Raw genomic sequence first — 24257 nt, 5'->3', positions numbered from 1 at the left:
TAATTTTACTTACTTTTTAAGTATACAACTTTAAAAAAAAAAATTATTTAAAAAAAGAAAAGGAAAGCCCTGTTTGTGATGACGTAGAAATTACTACCTTGTTAAGGGTCACTACGCTAACTAAGTACTTTTTACGTCACACAAAAAATATGTTAAATTGGTTTTTGATGTTCATTATTTCCCATGCTTTTTGAAAGTTAAATTCTAATTACCACAAACATTTTTTAGAGGTTCTAAAGGCACCTTGTGATTCAGTGTCAACCATACTAACGTACTTACACTTACAAAATTGCAAAATTCTCTAATAAAACACTTTAGCATTAAATATATTCTTTGTAGATAAAAAAAGTAATGGCTAAAGTACAAATTGTAGATGTGGAAGTATTAGACAATCCTTCCAATTTTTTCAACCCTTTTCAATTTCAAATCACATTTGATTGTTTGGAAAATTTAAGAGATGGTAAGTGTTTTGAATTATTTTATCTTTTTTTTTTTAATTAAAATTGCTAAAAAGTATTTTTAAAATTGCCAAAAAAACTTTTTAAGATCTTGAATGGAAAATTATTTATGTTGGGTGTGCTGAGAGTGAGGATTATGACCAAGTTTTAGATTCTGTGCTTGTTGGACCAATACCTGCTGGAAGACACAAGTTTGTGTTTCAGGTATTTTACTGAAATAAATAATTACACTAAATAGTAGGACAAAAAAAAACAGAAAAAAATTAAAAGTAGCCTTTTAATTAGTGTTGCTTTTACCATATATATAGGCTAACTCACCAAAGCCAGATGGGATTCCTGTGCAGGATGCAGTTGGAGTAACAATTGTTATAATAACATGTACATACCACAGTAATGAGTTTGTGCGAGTTGGCTATTATGTTAACAATGAATACTCAGACCCAGAAATGCGGGAAAATCCACCAGATAAACCAGACTTTTATAAGGTATTTTATTTTAAACTAGAAAGTTACACTTTAAAGCACTTTGTAAAACTGTTTTTTTATACAGTGTTGACACACTAAATAACATATATAAATTATGAGTATATTTTAAAAGTTGTTAGACAAAATTAAAATTTTTAATCCACCCTTTTTTCTTATTTTATTTTATAACTTTTTTAAGCTATCAAGAAACATATTAAGCAGTGCACCCAGAGTCACAAGGTTTAAAATTAATTGGGATGACAACAATACAAACCCTGCAAACAATGAAGCCAGTAATGTACATTCTGAAGAAAATGTCCCACCGTTGTTACCCCCTGGGGTAAATTACAACGAATTGATGCTTGAAAACATGCAATATGCACTGTCAGAAGGTGCATCAAAAGATAACTCATTTGGACATGATTCTAATGGACCTCTGTGCTCATCAGTCACAAATTGTGAAAATATTCAAAAAAATTTGCCATCGACATCAAATGTTTATGCACCTTGTTTGGAAAATTCCATTGATGCAATGGAAGCCCAAATGTTAGTGGAATAAAAATAGTTTTATGTTATTGTGTCCTTTTGATATTTTGTTTATGTTATTACCATGAGTCTGAAGTTATAGAAAATAATGTTTTTTTTAAATATTTTTATTTCCGGCAAAAGCATTATTTTTTTCATTACATTGTTTAATTGTCCAAACATCAGATAAGCCCTACGTATAAATACAAAACGTTTATTAAACCCTAATTTTTGTAAATTAAAGGAGGTATCTGATTAAAGGGGGTAAAGTAAATTAAAAGGAGTATCTGTGAAAATTGTACTTTTGTTGCAGATTCAGTTTGTACACAGAATAAAAAAAACAAAATAAATAATAAATTTATTAGATAAATAAAATATGGTTCGAAATCATTTGATCATCTTCAAAATTAATCTTTATTAATAAACATTGCTTAATTAAGAATTTTACTTAAATAAATAAATTAAATATTACGTATTTATGTATTACACTAAAAACGTATTTATTATTAAAAAAAAAATTTTGGAACAAAATTAATTTATAAGTTTTAAAATATCTTTAAATTTTAATAAACAATTTGGAATTAAATTGCAATAAACAAATTGTGTTTTTAATACATTTTCTCTTTATGGTATTTATATGCATTACACTAATAGTTTAATGCTTAAAGTTGATCTTTAATTTGATTAACAACAAGCATTCAAAAATATTAAACAAACAAAAATTAATTTTTTAACCCGGTTTCAAGTTATTAATATCAGGATATATAAAAGACTAAGTTTTGTTTGCTTAAAATTGATTTTTAATAAATAAATAAACAAGCATTTAATTATATTCAACAAACAAAATTATATTTTAAATGTTTTTTAATTACTAATATTATGAAATACATTGTACTAAAGTTTTAATGCTTAATATCAACATTTAACTTTTAATAAACAAACAAGAATTTATATACAATAAATAAACAAACAAAAATTTAATTTTTATTTATTTTTGAGTTATTAATATTATGATATATAACTGATCAAAATTTGAAAGCCTAATAACGATTTTTAAATTTCAATAAATAAACAAGCAATTAGTAATAATTAAATTTTAGAAATAGTGTAACAAATTTGACTATTGTTATCTACTTTTTTAGTCACGTGTTTACACCTCTGCGTCTACTGCTATCTTTATCTTTATTGTTTGTGAGTCAGGTTATTTTCTATGTAAGTTTTGGAACTAGTTCCTTTTGACTGTTAAATGCATATTCTAATAATCTTTTGTTTTTCTTTATTTGAACAGGTTTTAAATAAGACTGTGATTGTATAAATAAACATGTGTCTTATAGTCGCTAAAAATTGCTTTGGACGCAGAATAAATTAAATAAAAACGACATGACTTTAATAAGTCAATCAGGAGATAAGAACGCGCGATCTTTTGTGACATAGTTGTTATGTCCATTATCGATTTTAATAAAATTTTGAAATGATTTATTAGCGGGAGGTCACTTTTAGTGAGCTTCGGAGTTTCATGCTGAATCATTCGGCTTGATTCCAGCTACGGGAGATTTTTCACTCCCCATCGTCATTTATGACGCATTTGTTGTTCTGTTTATCGATAATGCTTTGTATTTTCTTTATTGTTTGTATGCGTTTTCTCCTATTTTATTTCGCTTTAAATAACTGGCAATATAGCTTTTTGGTCAGTTCGCTGGACGTAAAAACTCGTAAATAAGTAAGGCCGAAGTAAGGTTTAACACACAATTAGACTTTCGCTTTTATACTTAATTTGTTGATTATATATACTTTGTAGTTTGTGTTTCATGTCATATTTTTGTGTCGCATTTATTTTGCATTTCCTGTAGTTTCAATTCTTATTAAAAGCCGCTTGTACAGATTACATTGGGTAGATTGAATCCTTGGGCAGGTTTTGGTAATAAGTTAGCGAGTTTGATTTAACACGACTATTTTGTGTATTTTTATTAAGTGTGGCCTTCTTATCGATGCTCATCTTTACAGCGTACGTTATTGGGGTTTATTAATTGTTTAAGCCATAGTAGGAGTGTATTAGATCCTACATTGCGAGATTTATGAGTTTTACCTTAGTAAGATTGAGAAAGTTGTTAGGTATTACTTGTGCGTAGTTAGAAGTATTTTTGTGTGCTAATTCGAGTTGTTAGCTGTGAAGTTGTTGAATATAAGATTCAGTAACTTGTGTGTGTGTGGTTAATAATATACATAAGGTTTTGTTAATTACGTTGTTAATTAATTTTTGTGAAAATGGAGGAAGGAAATGTCACTTTTCCTGCCGTAACAACGCAAGGCATGGTTATTATTTCGTCCACCACTGTAGACATTTCCACTAGTAAAACTGTTACTAAGTCGGGACCTTTAGGGTCAAAGAAAGAGCGTACATATGCTCTATCGGCATTTACCCGATGTAAGAACAAACTTTGCAAAGAAACGGAAGTTAAGTGTTCTGATTGTAAAGAAGTCACAAAGTTAAAGGGTGACTTTGATACGGCCTACGAAAGAGTTGTAGGCGCGTGCAAGAATTATATTTCCCAGTCAGAGGGAGATGTAAGAACCTCCGCTACTTCAAAATTAAAGGAAGTAAAACAGCGGAAAATTGTAGCTGACAATCGATACCAGGCATATTTGGAGACCTGTGTCCGAGAAACTTCTTCAAGAGCAGGTTCTGTTGCCGGACGGTCGATTAGATCTGGTCGCTCGCACCGCAGCAGACGAAGCGTTGAAGCTCTTGAAGAAAATGTGGAAATTGTCCGCTCAACCGCCGAGTTTATGAAACAACGTCATAAAATTTTCAAAAGTTAGTAAAACCTTTTACACGGTCCTACTAATTACGGCACTGGACCGCACCGGATCATGTATAAAGTGTCTTATTACCGCACGGGATCACATATAGTGCCTAATTACCGCACGGGATTTTATATAGCGTGTGTAATTCCCGCACTAGACCACACTTGGTGGTTTGAAACAGGGTTTCATATATAGTGTCTATTTACCGCACGGGACCGCACTGGATCATGTATTGTGTCTAAATCAATTATTTTTAAAATTAATTTTTATTGTAAATAAATTTATACATAAACATTACTTAATTAAAGATATTAACTGAACTAATTAATCAAATATTACGTATACCTTTTCTTAATTAAGACTTTTGTTTTGCGCTTAAATAACAATTCTTAATTTTTATTAAATAAACAAGCATTTAAATATGATAAACATTCAAAAATTAATTTTTTAACTCATTTTTATGTAACTTTTATCATAATATACGATTGACCAAGATTTGAAAAAATAATAACAATTTTTAAATTCTAATAAACAAACACCTATTAATTATAGTTATTAAAGATAGAAATTAAAATTTTAATTCATTTTTAAGTTACTAATATTATGAAATACAATTAAACAAGATTTGAAAAATGAATAACGATTTTTAAATTTTAATAAACAAACACCTGTTAATTAGTAATTAGTGATAGAAATAAAAATTTTAAATTATTTTTCAGTTACTAATATTATGATATACAATTGACCAAAATTAAAAAAATTAATGACAATTTTTAAATTTTAATAAACAAACACCTATTATCTATTAATAAAAATAAAAATTTATTTTTCTGTTACTAATATTATGATATACAATTGACCAAGATTTGAAAAATTAATAACGATTTTTAAATTTTAATAAACAAACAAGCATTTATATATATTATACAAACAAAAACTAATAATTAACCCAGTTTTAAGTCGGTAATATTAGGGTATAAATTATAGTAAATTTTAAATTCCTAAAATTGATTTTTATTAAATAAACAAGCATTTAAACAAAGGTGGGCACAGTTAACCCAGAAAGTAACTTCGTTAAGTGGTAATTCGTTACATAGTACATTAACGTTAAAATTTAAATAAAACAAACAAAGAAACGACCCTATTTAAAAAAAACAGCAGTTTTTATCTTAGTTGATATTTTAACTACACGAACGTAAGTTTAAATGACGTTTTCAAAACTGCATTGTTTAAAATTTCAATACATCGTCATCGTCGTCAATATATCGTTTATACGTCAGTCAATATATCGTCAATACATCCTCTAAAATTAAAACGATTAAACCCAATAAACGGCAAAATAAAACATACATACTTTTATATTACCATGGTAAACTTGTAAAAATATTAAATTAACGGACTTAATTTAACGAAAGTACAATTTAACGAAAGTTAACAGGTCCGTTAACGATTTTTAAAGTTAACTTAAAAGTTAAATTTTTTCGAAAAATTTAACTTCGTTAATTAACGATTAACGCATTAACGGTTTAGTGCCCACCTTTTCATTTAAATATGATAAATAAACAAAAGTTATTTTCAAAATATGTTTTTTAACTACCTATATTATAAAATACATCATAACAAATATTTATTGCTTAATATCAAACTTTAATTTTTAATGAACAAACCAGAATTTAAATATAACAAACAAACAAGAATTATTTTTTAATTTATTTTGAACTATAAGTTTTATGAGATTTAAAAAATTAACAACAACCTTTAAATTTTAATAAACAAACACCTATTAATTAGTAATTAGTAAAAAAAATTAAAATTTTAATTCATTTTCGAGTTACTAATATTATGATATACAAATGGCCAACATTTAAAAAATAAATAACAATCTTTAAATTTTATTAAATAAACACCTATTAATTAGTAATTAGTGATAAAAATTAAAATTTTAATTTATTTTTGAGTTACCAATATCATGATATACAAATTGGCCAAGATTTAAAAAATAAATAACAATCTTTAAATTTTAATAAATAAACACCTATTAATTAGTAATTAGTGATAAAAATTAAAATTTTATTTTATTTTTGAGTTACCGATATCATGATATACAAATGGCCAAGATTTAAAAAATAAATAACAAACTTTAAATTTTAATAAATAAACACCTATTAATTAGTAATTAGTGATAATTAAATGTTGTAAATAGGAGAATGAAAACATAATCTGATAATAAACAACATACCAAAATTTCAGATTTTTAAATTCTAAGGAACTAAAGATATCTTCTTTCAAAATTGGGATTAGAAAGAATAAAAATAATAACTAGATTTATTTGATAAATAAAAAATGGTTCGAAATTTTTAATTATTTTTAAAATTAATCTTTATTGTAAATAGATTTATACATAAACATTACTTAATTAAAGATATTAAATGAACTAATTAATCAAATATTACGTATACCTTTTCTTAATTAAGACTTTTGTTTTGCGCTTAAATAACAATTCTTAATTTTTATTAAATAAACAAGCATTTAAATATGATAAACATTCAAAAATTAATTTTTTAACTCGTTTTTATGTAACTTTTATCATAATATACGATTGACCAAGATTTGAAAAAATAATAACAATTTTTAAATTCTAATAAACAAACACCTATTAATTAGTTATTAAAGATAGAAATTAAAATTTTAATTCATTTTTAAGTTACTAATATTATGAAATACAATTAAACAAGATTTAAAAAATGAATAACGATTTTTAAATTTTAATAAACAAACACCTATTAATTAGTAATTAGTGATAAAAATAAAAATTTTAAATTATTTTTCAGTTACTAATATTATGATATACAATTGACCAAAATTAAAAAAATTAATAACAATCTTTAAATTTTAATAAACAAACACCTATTATCTATTAATAAAAATAAAAATTTATTTTTCTGTTACTAATATTATGATATACAATTGACTAAGATTTGAAAAATTAATAACGATTTTTAAATTTTAATAAACAAACTAGCATTTATATATATTATACAAACAAAAACTAATAATTAACCCAGTTTTAAGTCGGTAATATTAGGATATAAATTATAGTAAATTTTAAATTCCTAAAATTGATTTTTATTAAATAAACAAGCATTTAAATATGATAAATAAACAAAAGTTATTTTCAAAATATGTTTTTAACTACCTATATTATAAAATACATCATAACAAATATTTAATGCTTAATATCAAACTTTAATTTTTAATGGACATACCAGAATTTAAATATAACAAACAAACAAGAATTATTTTTTAATTTATTTCGAACTATAAGTTTTATGAGATTTAAAAAATTAACAACAACCTTTAAATTTTAATAAACAAACACCTATTAATTAGTAAAAAAAAATTAAAATTTTAATTCATTTTCGAGTTACTAATATTATGATATACAAATGGCCAACATTTAAAAAATAAATAACAATCTTTAAGTTTTATTAAATAAACACCTATTAATTAGTAATTAGTGGTAAAAATTAAAATTTGAAATTATTTTTGAGTTACCAATATCATGATATACAAATGGCCAAGATTTAAAAAATAAATAACAAACTTTAAATTTTATTAAATAAACACCTATTAATTAGTAATTAGTGATAAAAATTAAAATTTTAATTCATTTTTCAGTTACCAATATCATGATATACAAATGGCCAAGATTTAAAAAATAAATAACAAACTTTAAATTTTAATAAATAAACACCTATTAATTAGTAATTAGTAATAAAAATTAAAATTTTAATTCATTTTTAAGTTACCAATATCATGATATACAAATGGCTAAGATTTAAAAAATAAATAACAAACTTTAAATTTTAATAACTAAACACCTATTAATTAGTAATTAGTGATAATTAAATGTTGTAAATAGAAGAATGAAAACACAATCTGATAATAAACAACATACTAAAATTTCAAAACTGTAAATGTTCACAAACAAAAGTTATGTTAACTCAAAATTTACAGCTTATAAGACACTGGAAAGATTAGTAATAACTAGATTTATTTGATAAATAAAATATGGTTCGAAATTATTTGATTATGTTTGGAATAAATTTTTATAAATAAAAATAAATATGCATACACCTTAAATGAGAATATTACATATCTTTGATTTTTAATAAACAAACAAGCATTTAAATATATTATACAAATAAAATTAATTTTTTAACCCAGTTTTATGTTGTTAATATCAGGATATACATTATACTAAATTTTAAATTCCTAAAATTGATTTTTGATTTTTAATAAATAAACAAGCATTTAAATAAAATAAAAAACCAAAAATTATTTTTTAAACAAGTATTTTATTACAAATATTATAAAATACATTTTATTAAATTTTAAATGCCTATTATCAAACTTTTATTTTTAATAAACAAACAAGAATTTAAATACAATAAACAAACAAAAATTAAATTTTTAATCCATTTTCGAGTTATTAATATTATGATATATAACTGACCAAAATTTGAAAACTTAATAACGATCTCTAAATTTTAATAAACAAACACCTATTAATTACTAATTAATAATATTTAATTTATCAAAATAGGAGGATTGAAACACGATATGATAATAAACAACATACTAAAATTTTAAAAATTTATATACACAAAAACATAAGTTATTCGATTTCAAAATTTGGATTAGTAAGAATAAAAATAAAAATAACTAGATTTATTTAATAAATAAAATATGGTTCGAAATTATTTGATTATGTTTAGCATAAATTTTTATAAATAAAAAAAATATGCATACACCTTAACTAAGAATATTACATATCTTTGATTTTTAACAAACAAACAAGCATATAAATATATTATACAAATAAAATTAATTTTTCAACCCAGTTTTATGTTGTTAATATCAGGATATACATTATACTAAATTTTAAATTCCAAAAATTAATTTTTGATTTTTAATAAATAAACAAGCATTTAAATAAAATAAACAACCAAAAATTATTTTTTAAACATGTATTTTAATTACAAATATTATAAAATACATTATATTAAATTTTAAATGCCTAATATCAAACTTTTATTTTTAATAAACAAACAAGAATTTAAATATAATAAACAAACAAAAATTAAATTTTTAATCCATTTTCGAGTTATTAATATTATGATATATAACTGACCAAAATTTAAAAACTTAATAACGATCCCTAAATTTTAATAAACAAACACCTATTAATTACTAATTAACAATACTTAAATTATCAAAATAGGGAATTGAAACACAATATGATAATAAACAACATACTAAAATTTTAAAATTTATATACACAAAATCAAAAGTTATTCGATTTCAAAATTCGAATTAGTAAGAATAAAAATAAAAACTAGATTTATTTGATAAATAAAATATGGTTCGAAATTATTTGATTATGTTTAGCATAAATTTTTATAAATAAAAAAAATATGCATACACCTTAACTAAGAATATTACATATCTTTGATTTTTAATAAACAAACAAGCATTTAAATATATTATACAAATAAAATTAATTTTTCAACTCAGTTTTATGTTGTTAATATCAAGATATACATTTTACTAAATTTTAAATTCCCAAAATTGATTTTTGATTTTTAATAAATAAACAAGCATTTAAATAAAATAAACAAACAAAAATTATTTTTTAAACATGTATTTTAATTACTAATATCATAAAATACATTATATTAAATTTTAAATGCTTAATATCAAACTTTAATTTTTAATAAACAAACAAGAATTTAAATATAATAAACAAACAAAAATTAAATTTTTAATCCATTTTCGAGTTATTAATATTATGATATATAACTGACCAAAATTTGAAAACTTAATAACGATCTCTAAATTTTAATAAACAAACACCTATTAATTACTAATTAATAATATTTAAATTATCAAAATAGGAGGATTGAAACACAATATGATAATAAACAACATACTAAAATTTAAAAAAATTATATACACAAAATCAAAAGTTATTCGATTTCCAAATTCGGATTAGTAAGAATAAAAATAAAAATAAAAATAATAATAAATATACGGACAATAACAATATGTTTCGAAATCTAAGATTTCTAACCATAATAATAATAAATATACGGACAATAACAATATGTTTCGAAATCTAAGATTTCGAACCATAATAATAATAAATATACGGACAATAACAATATGTTTCGAAATCTAAGATTTCGAACCATAATAATAAATATACGGACAATATGTTTCGAAATCTAAGATTTCAAACCATAATAATAATAATGACAATAACAATTTGTTTCGAAATCTAAGATTTCGAACCATAATAAAAACTAGATTTATTTGATAAATAAAAAATGGTTCGAAATTATTTGATTATTTTTAAAATTAATCTTTATTAAATTTATACAAAAACATTACTTAAATAAAAATATTAACTGAACTAATTAATCAAATATTACGTATACCTTTTTTATTTATAAGACAAAAAAATTAAAAATTTAATTTTTGTTTGTTTATTATATTTAAATTCTTGTTTGGTTAATAAAAATAAAAGTTTGATATTAGGCATTTAAAATTTAATATAATTTATTTTATAATATTTGTAATAAAATACTTGTTAAAAAATGATTTTTGGTTGTTTATTTTATTTAAATGCTTGTTTATTTATTAAAAATCAAAAATCAATTTTAGAAATTTAAAATTGAGTATAATGTATATCCTGATATTAACAATATAAAACTGGGTTGAAAAATTAATTTTATTTGTATAATATATTTAAATGCTTGTTTGTTTATTAAAAATCAAAGATATGTAATATTCTTAGTTAAGGTGTATGCATATTTTTTTTTATTTATAAAAATTTATGCTAAACATAATCAAATAATTTCGAACCATATTTTATTTATCAAATAAATCTAGTTATTATGGTTCGAAATCTTAGATTTCGAAACATATTGTTATTGTCATTATACTTATTATTATTATTATTATGGTTCGAAATCTTAGATTTCAAAACATATTGTTATTGTCATTATACTTATTATTATGGTTCGAAATCTTAGATTTTGAAACATATTGTTATTGTCATTACACTTATTATTATGGTTCGAAATCTTAGATTTCGAAACATATTGTTATTGTCCGTATATTTATTATTATTTTTATTCTTACTAATCCGAATTTTAAAATCGAATAACTTTTGATTTTGTGTATATAAATTTTTAAAATTTTAGTATGTTGTTTATTATAATATTGTGTTTCAATCTTCCTATTTTGATAAATTAAATATTATTAATTAGTAATTAATAGGTGTTTGTTTATTAAAATTTAGAGATCGTTATTAAGTTTTCAAATTTTGGTCAGTTATATATCATAATATTAATAACTCGAAAATGGATTAAAAATTTAATTTTTGTTTGTTTATTGTATTTAAATTCTTGTTTGTTTAATAAAAATAAAAGTTTGATATTAGGCATTTAAAATTTAATAAAATGTATTTTATAATATTTGTAATTAAAATACTTGTTTAAAAAATAATTTTTAGTTGTTTATTTTATTTAAATGCTTGTTTATTTATTAAAAATCAAAAATCAATTTTAGGAATTTAAAATTTAGTATAATGTATATCCTGATATTAACAACATAAAACTGAGTTGAAAAATTAATTTTATTTGTATAATATATTTAAATGCTTGTTTGTTCATTAAAAATCAAAGATATGTACTATTCTTAGTTAAGGTGTATGCATCTTTTTTTTTATTAATAAAAATTTATGCTAAACATAATCAATTAATTTCGAACCATATTTTATTTATCAAATAAATCTAGTTATTATTATTTTTATTATTATTATTTTTATTCTTTCTAGTCCCAATTTTGAAAGAAGATATCTTTAGTTCCTTAGAATTTAAAAATCTGAAATTTTAGTATGTTGTTTATTATCAGATTATGTTTTTATTCTCCTATTTACAACATTTAATTATCACTAATTACTAATTAATAAGTGTTTATTTATTAAAATTTAAAGGTTGTTATTAATTTTTCAAATCTTTGTCAATTGTATATCATGATATTAGTAACTCAAAAATGAATTGAAATTTTAATCACTAATTACTAATTAATAGATGTTTGTTCAATAAAATTTAAAGGTTGTTATTAATTTTTCAAATCTTGGTCAATAGTGTATCATGATATTAGTATCTCAAAAATGAATTAAAATTTTTAATTTTTATCACTAATTACTAATTAATAGATGTTTGTTCATTAAAATTTAAAGGTTGTTATTAATTTTTTTAATCTTTGTCAAATGTATATTATGATATTACTAACTCAAAAATGAATTAAAATTTAAATTTTTATTACTAATTACTTATTAATAGGTGTTTGTTTATTAAAATTTAAAGGTTGTTGTTAATTTTTTAAATCTTGGTCAATTGTATATCATGATATTAGTAATCAAAAATAAAATAGAATTTTAATCACTAATTACTAATTAATAAGTGTTTTTTTATTAAAATTTAAAGGTTGTTATTAATTTTTCAAATCTTGGTCAATAGTATATCATGATATTAGTATTTTAAAAATGAATTAAAATTTTTAATTTTTATCACTAATTACTAATTAATAGATGTTTGTTCATTAAAATTTAAAGGTTGTTATTAATTTGTCAAATCTTGGTCAATTGTATATCATGATATTAGTATCTCAAAAATGAATTAAAATTTTAATTTTTATCACTAATTACTAATTAATATTTGTTTGTTCATTAAAATTTAAAGGTTGAAGGTGTTTGTTTATTAAAATTTAAAGGTTGTTGTTAATTTTTTAAATCTTGGTCAATTTATATCATGATATTACTAACTCAAAAATGAATTCAAATTAAAATTTTTATCACTAATTAATGGGTGTTTGTTTATTCAAATTCAAAGATTGTTGTTAGGTTTTTAAATTTTGGTCGGTTATATCTTATAATATGTATAATTTGAAGATAATTAAAAAATAATTTTTGTTTGTTTGTTATATTTAAATGCTGGTTTGTTAATTAAAAATTAAAGGTATGTAATATTCTTAGTTAATATTTATGCATATATTTTTTATTTATAAAACTTTATGTTAAAAATAATCAAATAATTTCGAACCATATTTTATATTTCAAATAAATCTAGTTTTAAGTTGGATCTAACCGCGGTTAAAAATAAACTGGGCAAACAAATTTATACTTTAACCACTTTTTAATCTCTCACGCAGGTATTATCAAAAAAATATTTTTTAATCATAAATGCTGTGATATTTTTATTTCCCTATTTTTAAACATTTTTTATAGTTAAATAAGCTGTGTAGCAAATATTATTAATTTTAATTTTTAAGAACTGTTCTTTTGTTAGTTGTTTACAAATTTGTAGGTACAGAAACAGTAGAGTTATTTATAAAATGTTATATTTTACCATATTTACTTACGTTAGTTCCATGTTAAAAAACATAACATACAAAAAATTGCAACAAAACTAAACATATACAGCTAGGCTTTATACATCTTAGGACACCAAACTTTAATAATAGAACCATAAATAAAATTTAAAACCAGTTATTAATTTTATTTTTGGTAAATATTCTAATAAAATTGTCATAGGCCAAAAAACATTTTTTGATTAGACATTTGCCAGCAAACCATATGCCCAAAAATTATTTTACTGACAACTGGACATTTTCTTTTAACCCCTGTAGCCCTTACCCTTTTCTAAAAATAATCTTAAATTTTAAAAAAGGTGATCTAAGTTTGTGGTCTTTTTGGTTTCCGATTTCAGTTTAAAAAAAAATATCATGAAAGGTATTTTAATTACTACTGACATTACAACTTAAAACATGAAAAAAACTTTTAAAAAAATTTGTAAAAAATAATTTTCCCCTTTTAAAAAATATGATTGTGTACTTAAATATTTATTTTAAAATATTTGATTGTGTAGTTAAATATATATATTTAATAAATAAAAAACATTTTAAAGTATGGAACTAAGTAGTAAATTTAAATTTCGCCATCATGTGGTAACATTCCAGGATTAGGTCTGGACAATCTTGCAGATGCAACAGGTCGTTCTTCACTGTTATCACCTTCAAATTGAACATAAATACAATTAAAGTAAATTAAAAATTAAATTACCAAGAAAAATAATGTTTTACAGTTGGTAATATATTTATCTCTAAATATTATTATAAAAAAAAAACCTCCAGCATCCTCTTGCAACAAGATCGAGCCTCCATTCGACAGTGACATATTGCTTTTGTCAATGCAGTCCGCGGAAAAACTTGGTAAAACAGTAAGGGTGCAAGCTCTGATGCCACCTAGTGCAGCAGGTAATGAGAAAGTTTTTTCCCACTGGTCTAAGTGGGGGTCATAGCACTGGACAATGTCCACCATACAGCGGTTGTTCCATGAATATCCACCTAAAAATGTCAACAATAAATATTTATGGTGTGTAGTTACGGACATGGTTTATAAGGACTCAGATTCATGTCCACCAAAGGTATATTATTTGTCCAAAGATAACTGAACCTTGATAAAGTGTGATGGTTAAAAACACAAGAAGTCCTATGTTGTTCATATATGTGATTGTCAATGTTGAAGGTTTCTTAAAAAAGAATCCATAAATGACAACAACTCCTTAGACCAAAAAAAAGAGACCAAAAAACTGTATGCAGATTAATACCCTACAACTTGCATAGGCCTATGTTAACTACCTATGTTTTTCTATCTAAAAAGCATATTGAAAACCATTTTAGTAAAAATTAAAATTAGCCAACCAGTGACAAAAATTTTTTCCCTAAACACAGCAACTCCAACATCACTTTGACCAGTCAGCATCGGAGCAACTGATGTCCACTGATCAGTTGCGGTTGTGTAATATTCACATTCCAGCACATCATCATAGTCTGTGGTTCCTGGTAAAAAAAACAACACATATTTTACTTTTTTTATTAAATAAACTTGATTTTATTATTAATTATAGGCAATCCCAATTTAATCTAAAAGCTCTTCATTATAATAAATAAGTCAATCTGTTTATAATCCTGTTGGCTATTTTACTTAAATGTGTCTATTATTACTAAATTATAACTTTTTAAATTAAACAGATTTCAAAAAAGTTACATTTTATTAATTAGTTTGTGGTATCTTTAAAAAATAAGTGGTTGCGAAATGTGAAGATTTTTTTTTTAGTATTAAAAAGACCTTTGAAGAGCTAACAAGCCAACGTCCTCTTAATAAAAAAATCTTTTTTTACTTAAACTACTAATATTTTTTATAATTTTACAAAATAAATTGTGTATACCATGCTCATAGTAAAATAGGCAAATTTTCATTCAAGGCTTTCACTTTGAGTGTAAAGCCTCAACACCCCACTAAATATTCTTACCATATATTTTTAGCCCATAAACAATTTTACTAAAAAAAAACTATAATCCATTTCTTACCTTTGAAATGGTTTCCACCAATAACAAAGAGTCGATCTCGTACAGTCGTCATGCAGTGTAATCCCCTTACCGTTGACATTGGTGTTCTATAGTAAAAAAAATGATTTAATATTTACTACAACATAAACATTTAACAAAAAACATTAAACAAGTTTTTCTCTAAATTTTTTTAGATGTGGTAATAAATTGTAACACTGACTTTTGTTCCCATTTGTTGGAGGAAGGGTTGTAACACAAAAGTTTCTTTTGAAATGAGTCGTGAGTAATTCCCCCAGAAATGTACATTTGTCCATCAAAAACAGTTCCTTGGTAAAGAAAATTGATTGTTTATTAACCACATATTTAATTTTTTTAATGATATACAATTGGTTTTACCTGAATATATATATGATAATAGTTCAAGAATATATATATATATATATAAATACTGTAAGATTTTATAATTAAAATATTAAAGATTACCGGCATGTCCATAATGTGGTTCTTGCATTTTTTCCACAAAAACCCATTCATTAGTTTTTGGACTGTAAGATTCAACAGTAGACAACTCACCAGCAGCATTTCTACCTCCTACTGCATACAACTTCCCCTCAATTGCACTACAACAATATTAAGTATTGAATATAGTCGTTATTAAATTTTTTTTTTCGGTTTATTAGCTTATTACTTTTATAAGCAACTAAAAATTGCATAGGATATGATAAATATTATTTCTAACCAAAGCAGTGAGTTTAAAGTTTAATTAGCTTTTGCTATTAAACATATAAAAACAATTTCAACCAACACTTTATATGCCTTATTACCTAAGCTAATACAAGTAAAAAATAAAACAAGTTAAATTTCAAACACACCTTAAATGAAAAAAGGTTCGCTTTTCGATAAGGTGACGCACACGAATCCATTTGTTATATCTTGGATCGTATCTAAAAACTGTGTCAACTGCTGTTTTTCCTTTTGTGTCATAATTACTTTGGCCACCAACCACAAACAAGAAGTTTCCAATTACAGCAATCCCATGCTGGTATCTAAAAAACGTAAAAATTTAAAAATAGTTTACAGCCTAAAAAAGTACAACTTTTACTGTAGTTTTTTTTAATTTTTGAGATGTTAGGTTCCCATACATTGCTAATGCATTCCATAAATGTTAAAAAGCAAACAGTAACAACACCAAACTTTTAAACTAATATAACTGTTCATGGTATGCCATTAATAAGCGAGTTTTTTTAAATTTAATATGTTGTTTCCATGTTTATAGTTGGACAACAAAACAAAAAAAATGATCAAATTATAAAAAAACAGATCACCTTGAGTTTTCCATAGGAGCAAGGTTAATCCAAGATGAAAGCTTTTCGTCATACACTCTTAAGTCTTTTGAGACATCGAGTTGATGTCTTAACACCCCGCCTTTTTAAAAAAACATTTCATTTATAAAAAAGAATATTTAATTAATAATATTTTTTATGGGTTAAACAAAAATTTTAATTTGAAAAAAAATTCAAAACAAACAGTATCTTGAAAAATAGGTTATTAAAAAATTACATTTGTAAACGAAATCACTTTTAAATGCTCAAATGCAAAAAGTTAAGTTAAATTAATCCCAGATAAATTGTAATCTTCATGTAAACGAATCTCAGGTTAAAACTTTTGTTGATAAGCAGAACGAAATTTAACACTGGGTTAACTAACCAGAGGTTAACCTGTTACTAAGCAGAATTTTTCTGTGCATAATATTTGGCCGATGGAAAAGAGGTCCATGTAACATTTTAAGAATTATTTATGCAAGACCACCTTCTGTTGGGGTCTGTGTTTACAAATGTTTACAAAAAATACTGTGTCCTAATAATATATAACCTTGAAAAAAAGTTACCAAAATTAAAATTATAATTAAGAAAAACAGAAAAAAAATCCTAATAACGACAGATTAATCAATATTCGCAGTAATAAAATAAACTGTTATTTATTTATTTAAAAATTTACAATAAAACACAAAAATAAATTTTAATTTATACTAGCAGCACAATTGGTATGAAATCTTTGCTTATTTAGTTAAATAATGAAAGCACAAAAAATATTCAATGTTTACCCAGAGTAACAAGATGCGTAGCATCACTTCTTATTCTAGTCCTCGGGGTTTGTAAAATTGGTTGCATGTATGGCACCATCTGGTAATTTGATGCTTCTAACAGTAAACTCATACATGAATTGTCTGTTCTCATAAAGTCTACAGTCTAAACAATAATTATAAATTAAACAAATTTGATTTACGGCATTGGTTACATAAGAGTATGCATGTAGTTTCATTTGCAGCTTTTCTTAAACTTTATGACACAAAAGAAATACAAAAAATGACCAAAGTACTTGAATATGTGTAATTAGGTCATTTGGGTTTACGAGTGGAAATCGAATATTTTCCATTAAAGCTGAAGCATTGTGCATTCTGTTTGGCAGGTCACTTTGTAACCATCTCTTAGCAGCATTAAATAACTGGAGTTCACTGCAACCCTATAGATTAGACCACAGTTTATTACAACTTATCAACCAAAAAGTCTAATTTACAGCCTAGATAGTAGTCTTACAATAATTATTAAATTTTATTATTAAAAAGTTTATTTGCTTTTGTTTATGAAATTAGTATTAAAAAATACGAGTAATTTTAAAAAAAAACTGTTGTTTGAATTACTGTTATATTACGAAAAACTATTTTTCCTGACAAATCATTTCACATACAGTACATCATATATGCCACAAAACAGTATTTTACTAACAATAAAACAATTTTTCTGTTTTTAATCCTTTTTTACCAAAATTCTATATTTTGGCAAAACGTAGCGCTTTAAACTATGGTTTTAAAGGGAAACATTTATTTGGTTAAGTAGTTATCGGCAACATAGGCGAATACCTTATAGTTTACTATAAATAAATTCAAAAAATTGTTCACCTTTAAAGTATTGCTAGATAGCAAAAAAACAAGTCTTTGAAAAGGAACCTTGTTGAAGTCATTTACTTGATTGAAATTTTTTAACATATACACATTAACATGGTGGTCAACTGATGCCAGGTTGTATTGATTTGCTATGTGACCAATATCAACACAATTTTCAAGGGTCACTTCGGATATTAAAAATGTCTAAAAAATTTAAATCTATTTATTATAGAATGTGTATACAAAAAAAGGTAATTGGGCAATTCTTCGGTAACAGAATTACAATTACTGTGGTTTACAAACTTATAATTATTATTTTTAATATAATTGAAATTATTTTTTAAGTTAAAACAACCCATATATTGCCATTCTAAATTTTTAAAAGCATAGAAGTCCAATTCGAACATCTATGCTTCTTAAAAATTGAAAAATGTTTGGTAACGGAATTACGCCAATAAATTAGATATAAAAAGTTGTCTAATACTTAATCCCAATTCTTCTGAATTTTATAAAAATTAACTTAAATTAAACATGTGTAAATAATTGTCCTTATTAAAAGCAACAAAAAGATACCAAATTTTTTTAGTTGAGGTTTAAAAAATATTTATTTATTGACAAATTAACTTAAAAAAACCTGGTAACGGAATTACATTTTAAGTAACAGAATGACACGGTCTAATTTTAGCATGTAACTTTAGTCTTAAATTTACTCAATTTCAGATAAAATTTAAAAAAAATAAATTTAGGTACTGTTAAAATAAGAAACAAACCTAACTATAAACTTTTAAAAAAAATCCTGGTAACAGAATTACAAAACTAAAAACTACTAGGTTTTTTTTAAATAAACTCTTAAACAGAACAAAACAAACCAAATTTTAAAAACTCTAACTACCATTTTAACAAAAACTATAAACATAACTGAAAAAACAAAATTAACAAACAAACATAACATGTTTAAAATTCTAAATGACTAAATTCTAAATTAGTAATAAAATTGATGTCGCAGAAACAATTTGTTACACCTAAATAAAACGAATAATTATGCAAAAACAATAAGTCTAGTGGGTAAAATAGCTTAAAATATTGTGTGAATATGCCAAATATCAGTTAAAAATCAACTTGTTAGCTATGAATATTTTTTTTTAATTTTATTTAGTAATATATGTACCCATAAAACAAATTATAAATTTCAAAACTACCTTCTCACAAAATTTAAAAAATGAATATTATATTACAACGCCATTTTATTTTTTTACTAATAAAAATAATTATATTATTTTAAATCATTTAAACCAGGCAGAATAAGCATTTCTACAAAATTCCTGATGTTGTAATTCCGTTACCCGTAATTCCGTTACCATTGTTATAAATAAAATTGATAAGGAATTTTAAAGTTTAGTTTTTATTTAAAGAACTTAATAACTAAAATCAGAGAATTAAAAATATTAAAATTCGTATTGGATTAAAATTTAAGTTATAATACTTTTTATGTAATTTCGGTAACGGAATTACCTATATTTTTACAAGTTAAAAACTTAAAAATTGCTGAATTTTAAATTGTAATATAGAATTTGTTGTTGAACTTATGTTAAGGATATGTTTAAACCTCCTATACTAACACATTACAAATCTGTTGTGATCTGTTTTGTAACTTTTATATTAACTTAATATTATTGCTTAAATAGCCATAAAAGTGCAAAAAAATTTGTACATTTTAAATTTAAAAAAAAAATCACTTATAAAAAAATAATTTGCCTAAATTTTTTAAAATTTAAACTTTAAATATCAAAACCAAAGAAACAGGTAAGTTAATTAAACAAATAGTTTAAGTTAATTTTTTTTAAAAAAACACTTTCCCAATAAGAATTGCCCAATTATGTTTTTTTTTCTATTTAAAAGCATTATAATGGTTTCAAGACGTTGAAATTCCCTTGCATTTAAACCCCTTTGTTCCGAACTGCTTTATTTTCAAATCCTTTTATCTAAACCTCTTACAATAAAACCAATGTGGTTTAGTTATAAAATTTCAAATGCTTAATCACAATTTGGCCTGTAACAGAATATTTGTTTTGACGTGGGTAGATTATCTATGTCGTGTGTTGTAACCACACAAATATATTTTAACTGTTATAGGCATATGTCATTGCAAGTAGCTTTTACCAGAAGTACATATTTATTCTTTGTAACTAAATGTATTGGTTAGACAGTTCAGGTTTATTACCTGAGGTCCTGGAACAGAATTCCACTGCTATACTGTTAGGGATGATGGGCTAATCGAATCCGAGTCCGAGTACTCGGCCCGAGTATTAAGAATATTTTAATGCTCGTGCTCGTCGAGTATTTTTTAGTACTCGGACGCCGAGTGATAATTTGTCATTTAAGATCGTATACGATTTACTAAACATAAAAAAACACGAGGTTTGCCTTTTTCTATTAATTTATAATCTACTGTCAATTATATTGCGTTATTTAAGCAACGATTGCGCAACAAATACACTTTTTACTTGGTAAAATTTTACGCATAATAGGGTTTGGAGACTTTTACATTTTCGTTTGGACTTAAAATGATATTGCTATCAGCGGTAAGTAGTTTGGCAACGTTAAACACTTTATAATCCATAAATACGTGTTTTTTTGGAAATTTTGCAGTTTTTAAATTATGCGGAAAAGATTCTCATGAAAAGTTATATACGCTCAAATGACGTCATAACCGAGCACTCGGAATCGGCCGCTTATCGCGACAAAATACTCGGGCTCGTCGAATCCGTCAAATCCGAAAAGTGTATTTGTTGCGCAATTGTGCTTAAATAACGTGATATAATTGAGAGTGGATTATAAATTATTGGAAAAAGGCAAACCTCGTGTTTTTTGTATGTTTAGTAAATCGTATACGATCTTAAATGACAAATTATTACTCGGCGTCCGAGTACTAAAAAATGCTCGACGAGCACGAGTATTAAAATATTCTTAATACTCGGGCCGAGTACTTGGACTCGGATTCAATTGGCCCATCCCTAACAAATACACACCACATAAAATACAAACTTAACATGCAGCGTTCATTTTCATCAGGATACTTAGCACCAGCATACTTAAATTTAATAGATTTAAATTTATTTAAAGAAAAAAAATAATACTTTGTATTTATAATAAACTAAAATTCTTTGTTTTTAAACAAATTAATACCGAAGCTAAAACTGCACAACATCTTTACAAAACTTAATTGTTAGGTATTTTACCTTTTCTATCCACACACAAAAAACAAGAGTTTTTTTAATGTCCATAACATCCAATTGATATACAAAATAAAAAAATAAATTCTAAATTCTACTTTTTTTGACCTTGCAAAAATCCATGATTGATGTGACTTGAAGGTGGGAAGCAGCAGCAAGAATGTCTTGTATATTGTCAAGAGAAAGGAGAATTTCTCCAGAGTAGACAAACTCTAGAACTCGATCCAACCCTGTTGCTGAAACACCGTGAAGCTCAATCTTCTCGGCAGACTTTTCTTTCATTACTGAAGTAAACATTGCTAAAAAAATATTACCTGCAAGTTAATTTAAAAACAAAAAAAAAATTTTAAGCGGGATATAAAATATTTGTAACTTTAACCACACAAAGTTGGGGCAATAAAAATACTTTGGGTTTTTGGTTTTTACCTCGAAAGTAATCAGATGCTGAAGCAAGAAGCCCTCGGTGTGCTTTAAAAGATCGATCTTCCGCAGTCAGTGTCACATCACACAAATTTCCATGATTTCTTAGTTTCATGAATCCATTTAATATTGTTGTGCTATACGACTTGGAGGAATATAACTTACCAGTTGATGCCATTTTATGATTAATAAGTAAGTTAAAGTTCTTTTTAACTACAGGCAATACTAATTTATTTACAAATCTAAAAATCAGATAAACAATAAATTTATTTTAACACTTTTTACTACAGGGTTAATATTTAATTAAATTAAAAAATAAAAACTTTAGTTCCTGTGTTATATGCATACGTAGCTGTTTTTGGCTTTATTATTTGCGTTAAATTTATATTAACAAAAATATAATAATAAATGTTTTTTTACAACTAAAAAACTAAATGTTTACATAACAGTAACACAATTTAAAAAAATTAATAATTCCAAAAACAATAAAAGCAAAAATGTATCAAACATATGTAACATTTTTGAAATATTCTTAGATTTATAAAAATGTAGTATTAAAAACTTGGAAGATTACATCTCGTAACTACACAAATGTATAAAAAATAACATGTCAAATACAAGCTACTTTAAAAACCAATTTTAAAATTACTTATCATTATTTTATCTGTAAATTACAAATAGTCATTTTCTTAACTATGTTAAAGTTTTTAAACAATGCCCCAAACAAAAAGTTATCTTCCCTTAAAAGCATCAACTTACTTTTTTAGTTTTATTATAGATTTAACTATGTTTTTATCAGGTAATTATTTTCTTTCAGATTTTCTTTCATTGCTGTGACAATTAGAGGAAGATTTGTGGCTTCTATATTCTTTTTTTTTATAATGATGACCATTTTCCAACTCTTTGTTATGGTACTGGTCAACTCTTCTTTCTTTGTTAAAATTTTTATCACTTGTTTCCTTTTTGTTGTAACTGTGTTGATTCTTATTTTTAGATTTACTTGAAATAGAATTCCTTTTAGTTTTTTTCTCTTTTTTGCTTGACCCATGCAGTTTCTTTAAGTTTCTTGGAGATGAAAAATTGTTTTCACCAGAAGAGGAATCTGAACTACTTTTTTGGTTAGCTCCTTTTCTTTTTTTCTTCGATTTCGTGACCCTTTCATTTCTGCTCGTTCCAGCTTCCATTCTGTTTAACCTCCTTAGCAATTTTTTTTTCTGTTTTTTCGTTAAGTTTTTCAAAAACGAAACCTCAAGCTCTTCTTCATCATTATTAATAATCTTTTGATTGTCAAGAGTTTTATTAACCATAGCTTTCATAACATGGGGTTTAAGTGAGAGTTTCGATTGATTTTCCTCTTCATTTTGGTTATGTGAAGTTTTAATCGAAGTGCTTGGATCAAAAGAAGAAGTTTTATTAAACAACGGACACTCCCGATCTGTGTTAATGTGGCCCCATTGATGACACTTAATACAACGTACATTTCGAACACAAACTCCAAAGGGTTGATCTTGAAGAGTCCCAGTGTCTCCTTTCATCCATGACTCCCTAGGAGCATTTCGTTGCCACTCAAACTTGTAACTCTCTTCTCCTTCCTCCTCTTCCTTCTTTTTTAGTCCCGGTGGTGCATCATACATAAAACTAAGACCAACTTTAGCTTTGCTGTCTCCCATCAAAACTCTAGTTTCATGCATGTCTTGTTCTCGTCGGTACTGATCCATCATTTCCTCCTGTTGTTTTTGTTCGTGCTCCAGTTTTTGCTGCCGCATCCAGACTCTTTTTATGTTGTCTCTTGATGCTGGATGAAAGTCTTTCTTGCACATGTAGTTATTGTAAGATTTCCCCATTATGCTTCGTTATGTTTTCCTAATTTACTTTAATTAAAATAGCCTAGAGTTGAAACAATGCAAAGTTAAATTACCACAAGTGT

General features: G+C 24.3%; 3 protein-coding genes across 3 annotated transcripts; 1 reads left to right on the top strand and 2 right to left on the bottom strand.

The window, feature by feature from the left end:
• The first annotated feature begins 232 nt into the window (after positions 1-232).
• Positions 233-1870, top strand: LOC145744565 (histone chaperone ASF1A-like). Its single transcript, XM_082562441.1, has 4 exons — positions 233-460; positions 547-662; positions 767-943; positions 1122-1870. The coding sequence occupies exons 1-4, from the start codon at positions 352-354 to the stop codon at positions 1479-1481; spliced, it is 762 nt and encodes a 253-aa protein (XP_082418567.1). The 5' UTR covers positions 233-351; the 3' UTR covers positions 1482-1870.
• Positions 1871-13662: 11792 nt separating this feature from the next.
• On the bottom strand, positions 13663-22609 carry LOC145745778 (kelch-like protein 13). The gene is made up of 13 exons (XM_082563938.1): positions 22337-22609; positions 22019-22209; positions 18693-18881; positions 18113-18256; positions 17838-17982; positions 17059-17158; positions 16606-16779; positions 16217-16353; positions 15954-16059; positions 15755-15840; positions 15086-15223; positions 14510-14728; positions 13663-14395 (listed from the first exon to the last, which is right to left on the bottom strand). The coding sequence occupies exons 1-13, from the start codon at positions 22506-22508 to the stop codon at positions 14310-14312; spliced, it is 1887 nt and encodes a 628-aa protein (XP_082420064.1). The 5' UTR covers positions 22509-22609; the 3' UTR covers positions 13663-14309.
• Positions 22572-24252, bottom strand: LOC145745780 (corepressor of RBPJ and splicing regulator-like). Its single transcript, XM_082563940.1, has one exon. It carries the CDS (start codon positions 24172-24174, stop codon positions 23134-23136), a length of 1041 nt encoding a protein of 346 aa, XP_082420066.1. The 5' UTR covers positions 24175-24252; the 3' UTR covers positions 22572-23133.
• Positions 24253-24257: the final 5 nt, after the last annotated feature.

The sequence above is a fragment of the Corella eumyota genome, chromosome 3 (assembly GCF_963082875.1).
Source record: "Corella eumyota chromosome 3, kaCorEumy4.1, whole genome shotgun sequence".
NCBI classification, from domain to species: domain Eukaryota; kingdom Metazoa; phylum Chordata; class Ascidiacea; order Phlebobranchia; family Corellidae; genus Corella; species Corella eumyota.
Note: the sequence above shows the minus strand (reverse complement) of the source record. Positions and strands in the feature narration are given on the sequence as shown.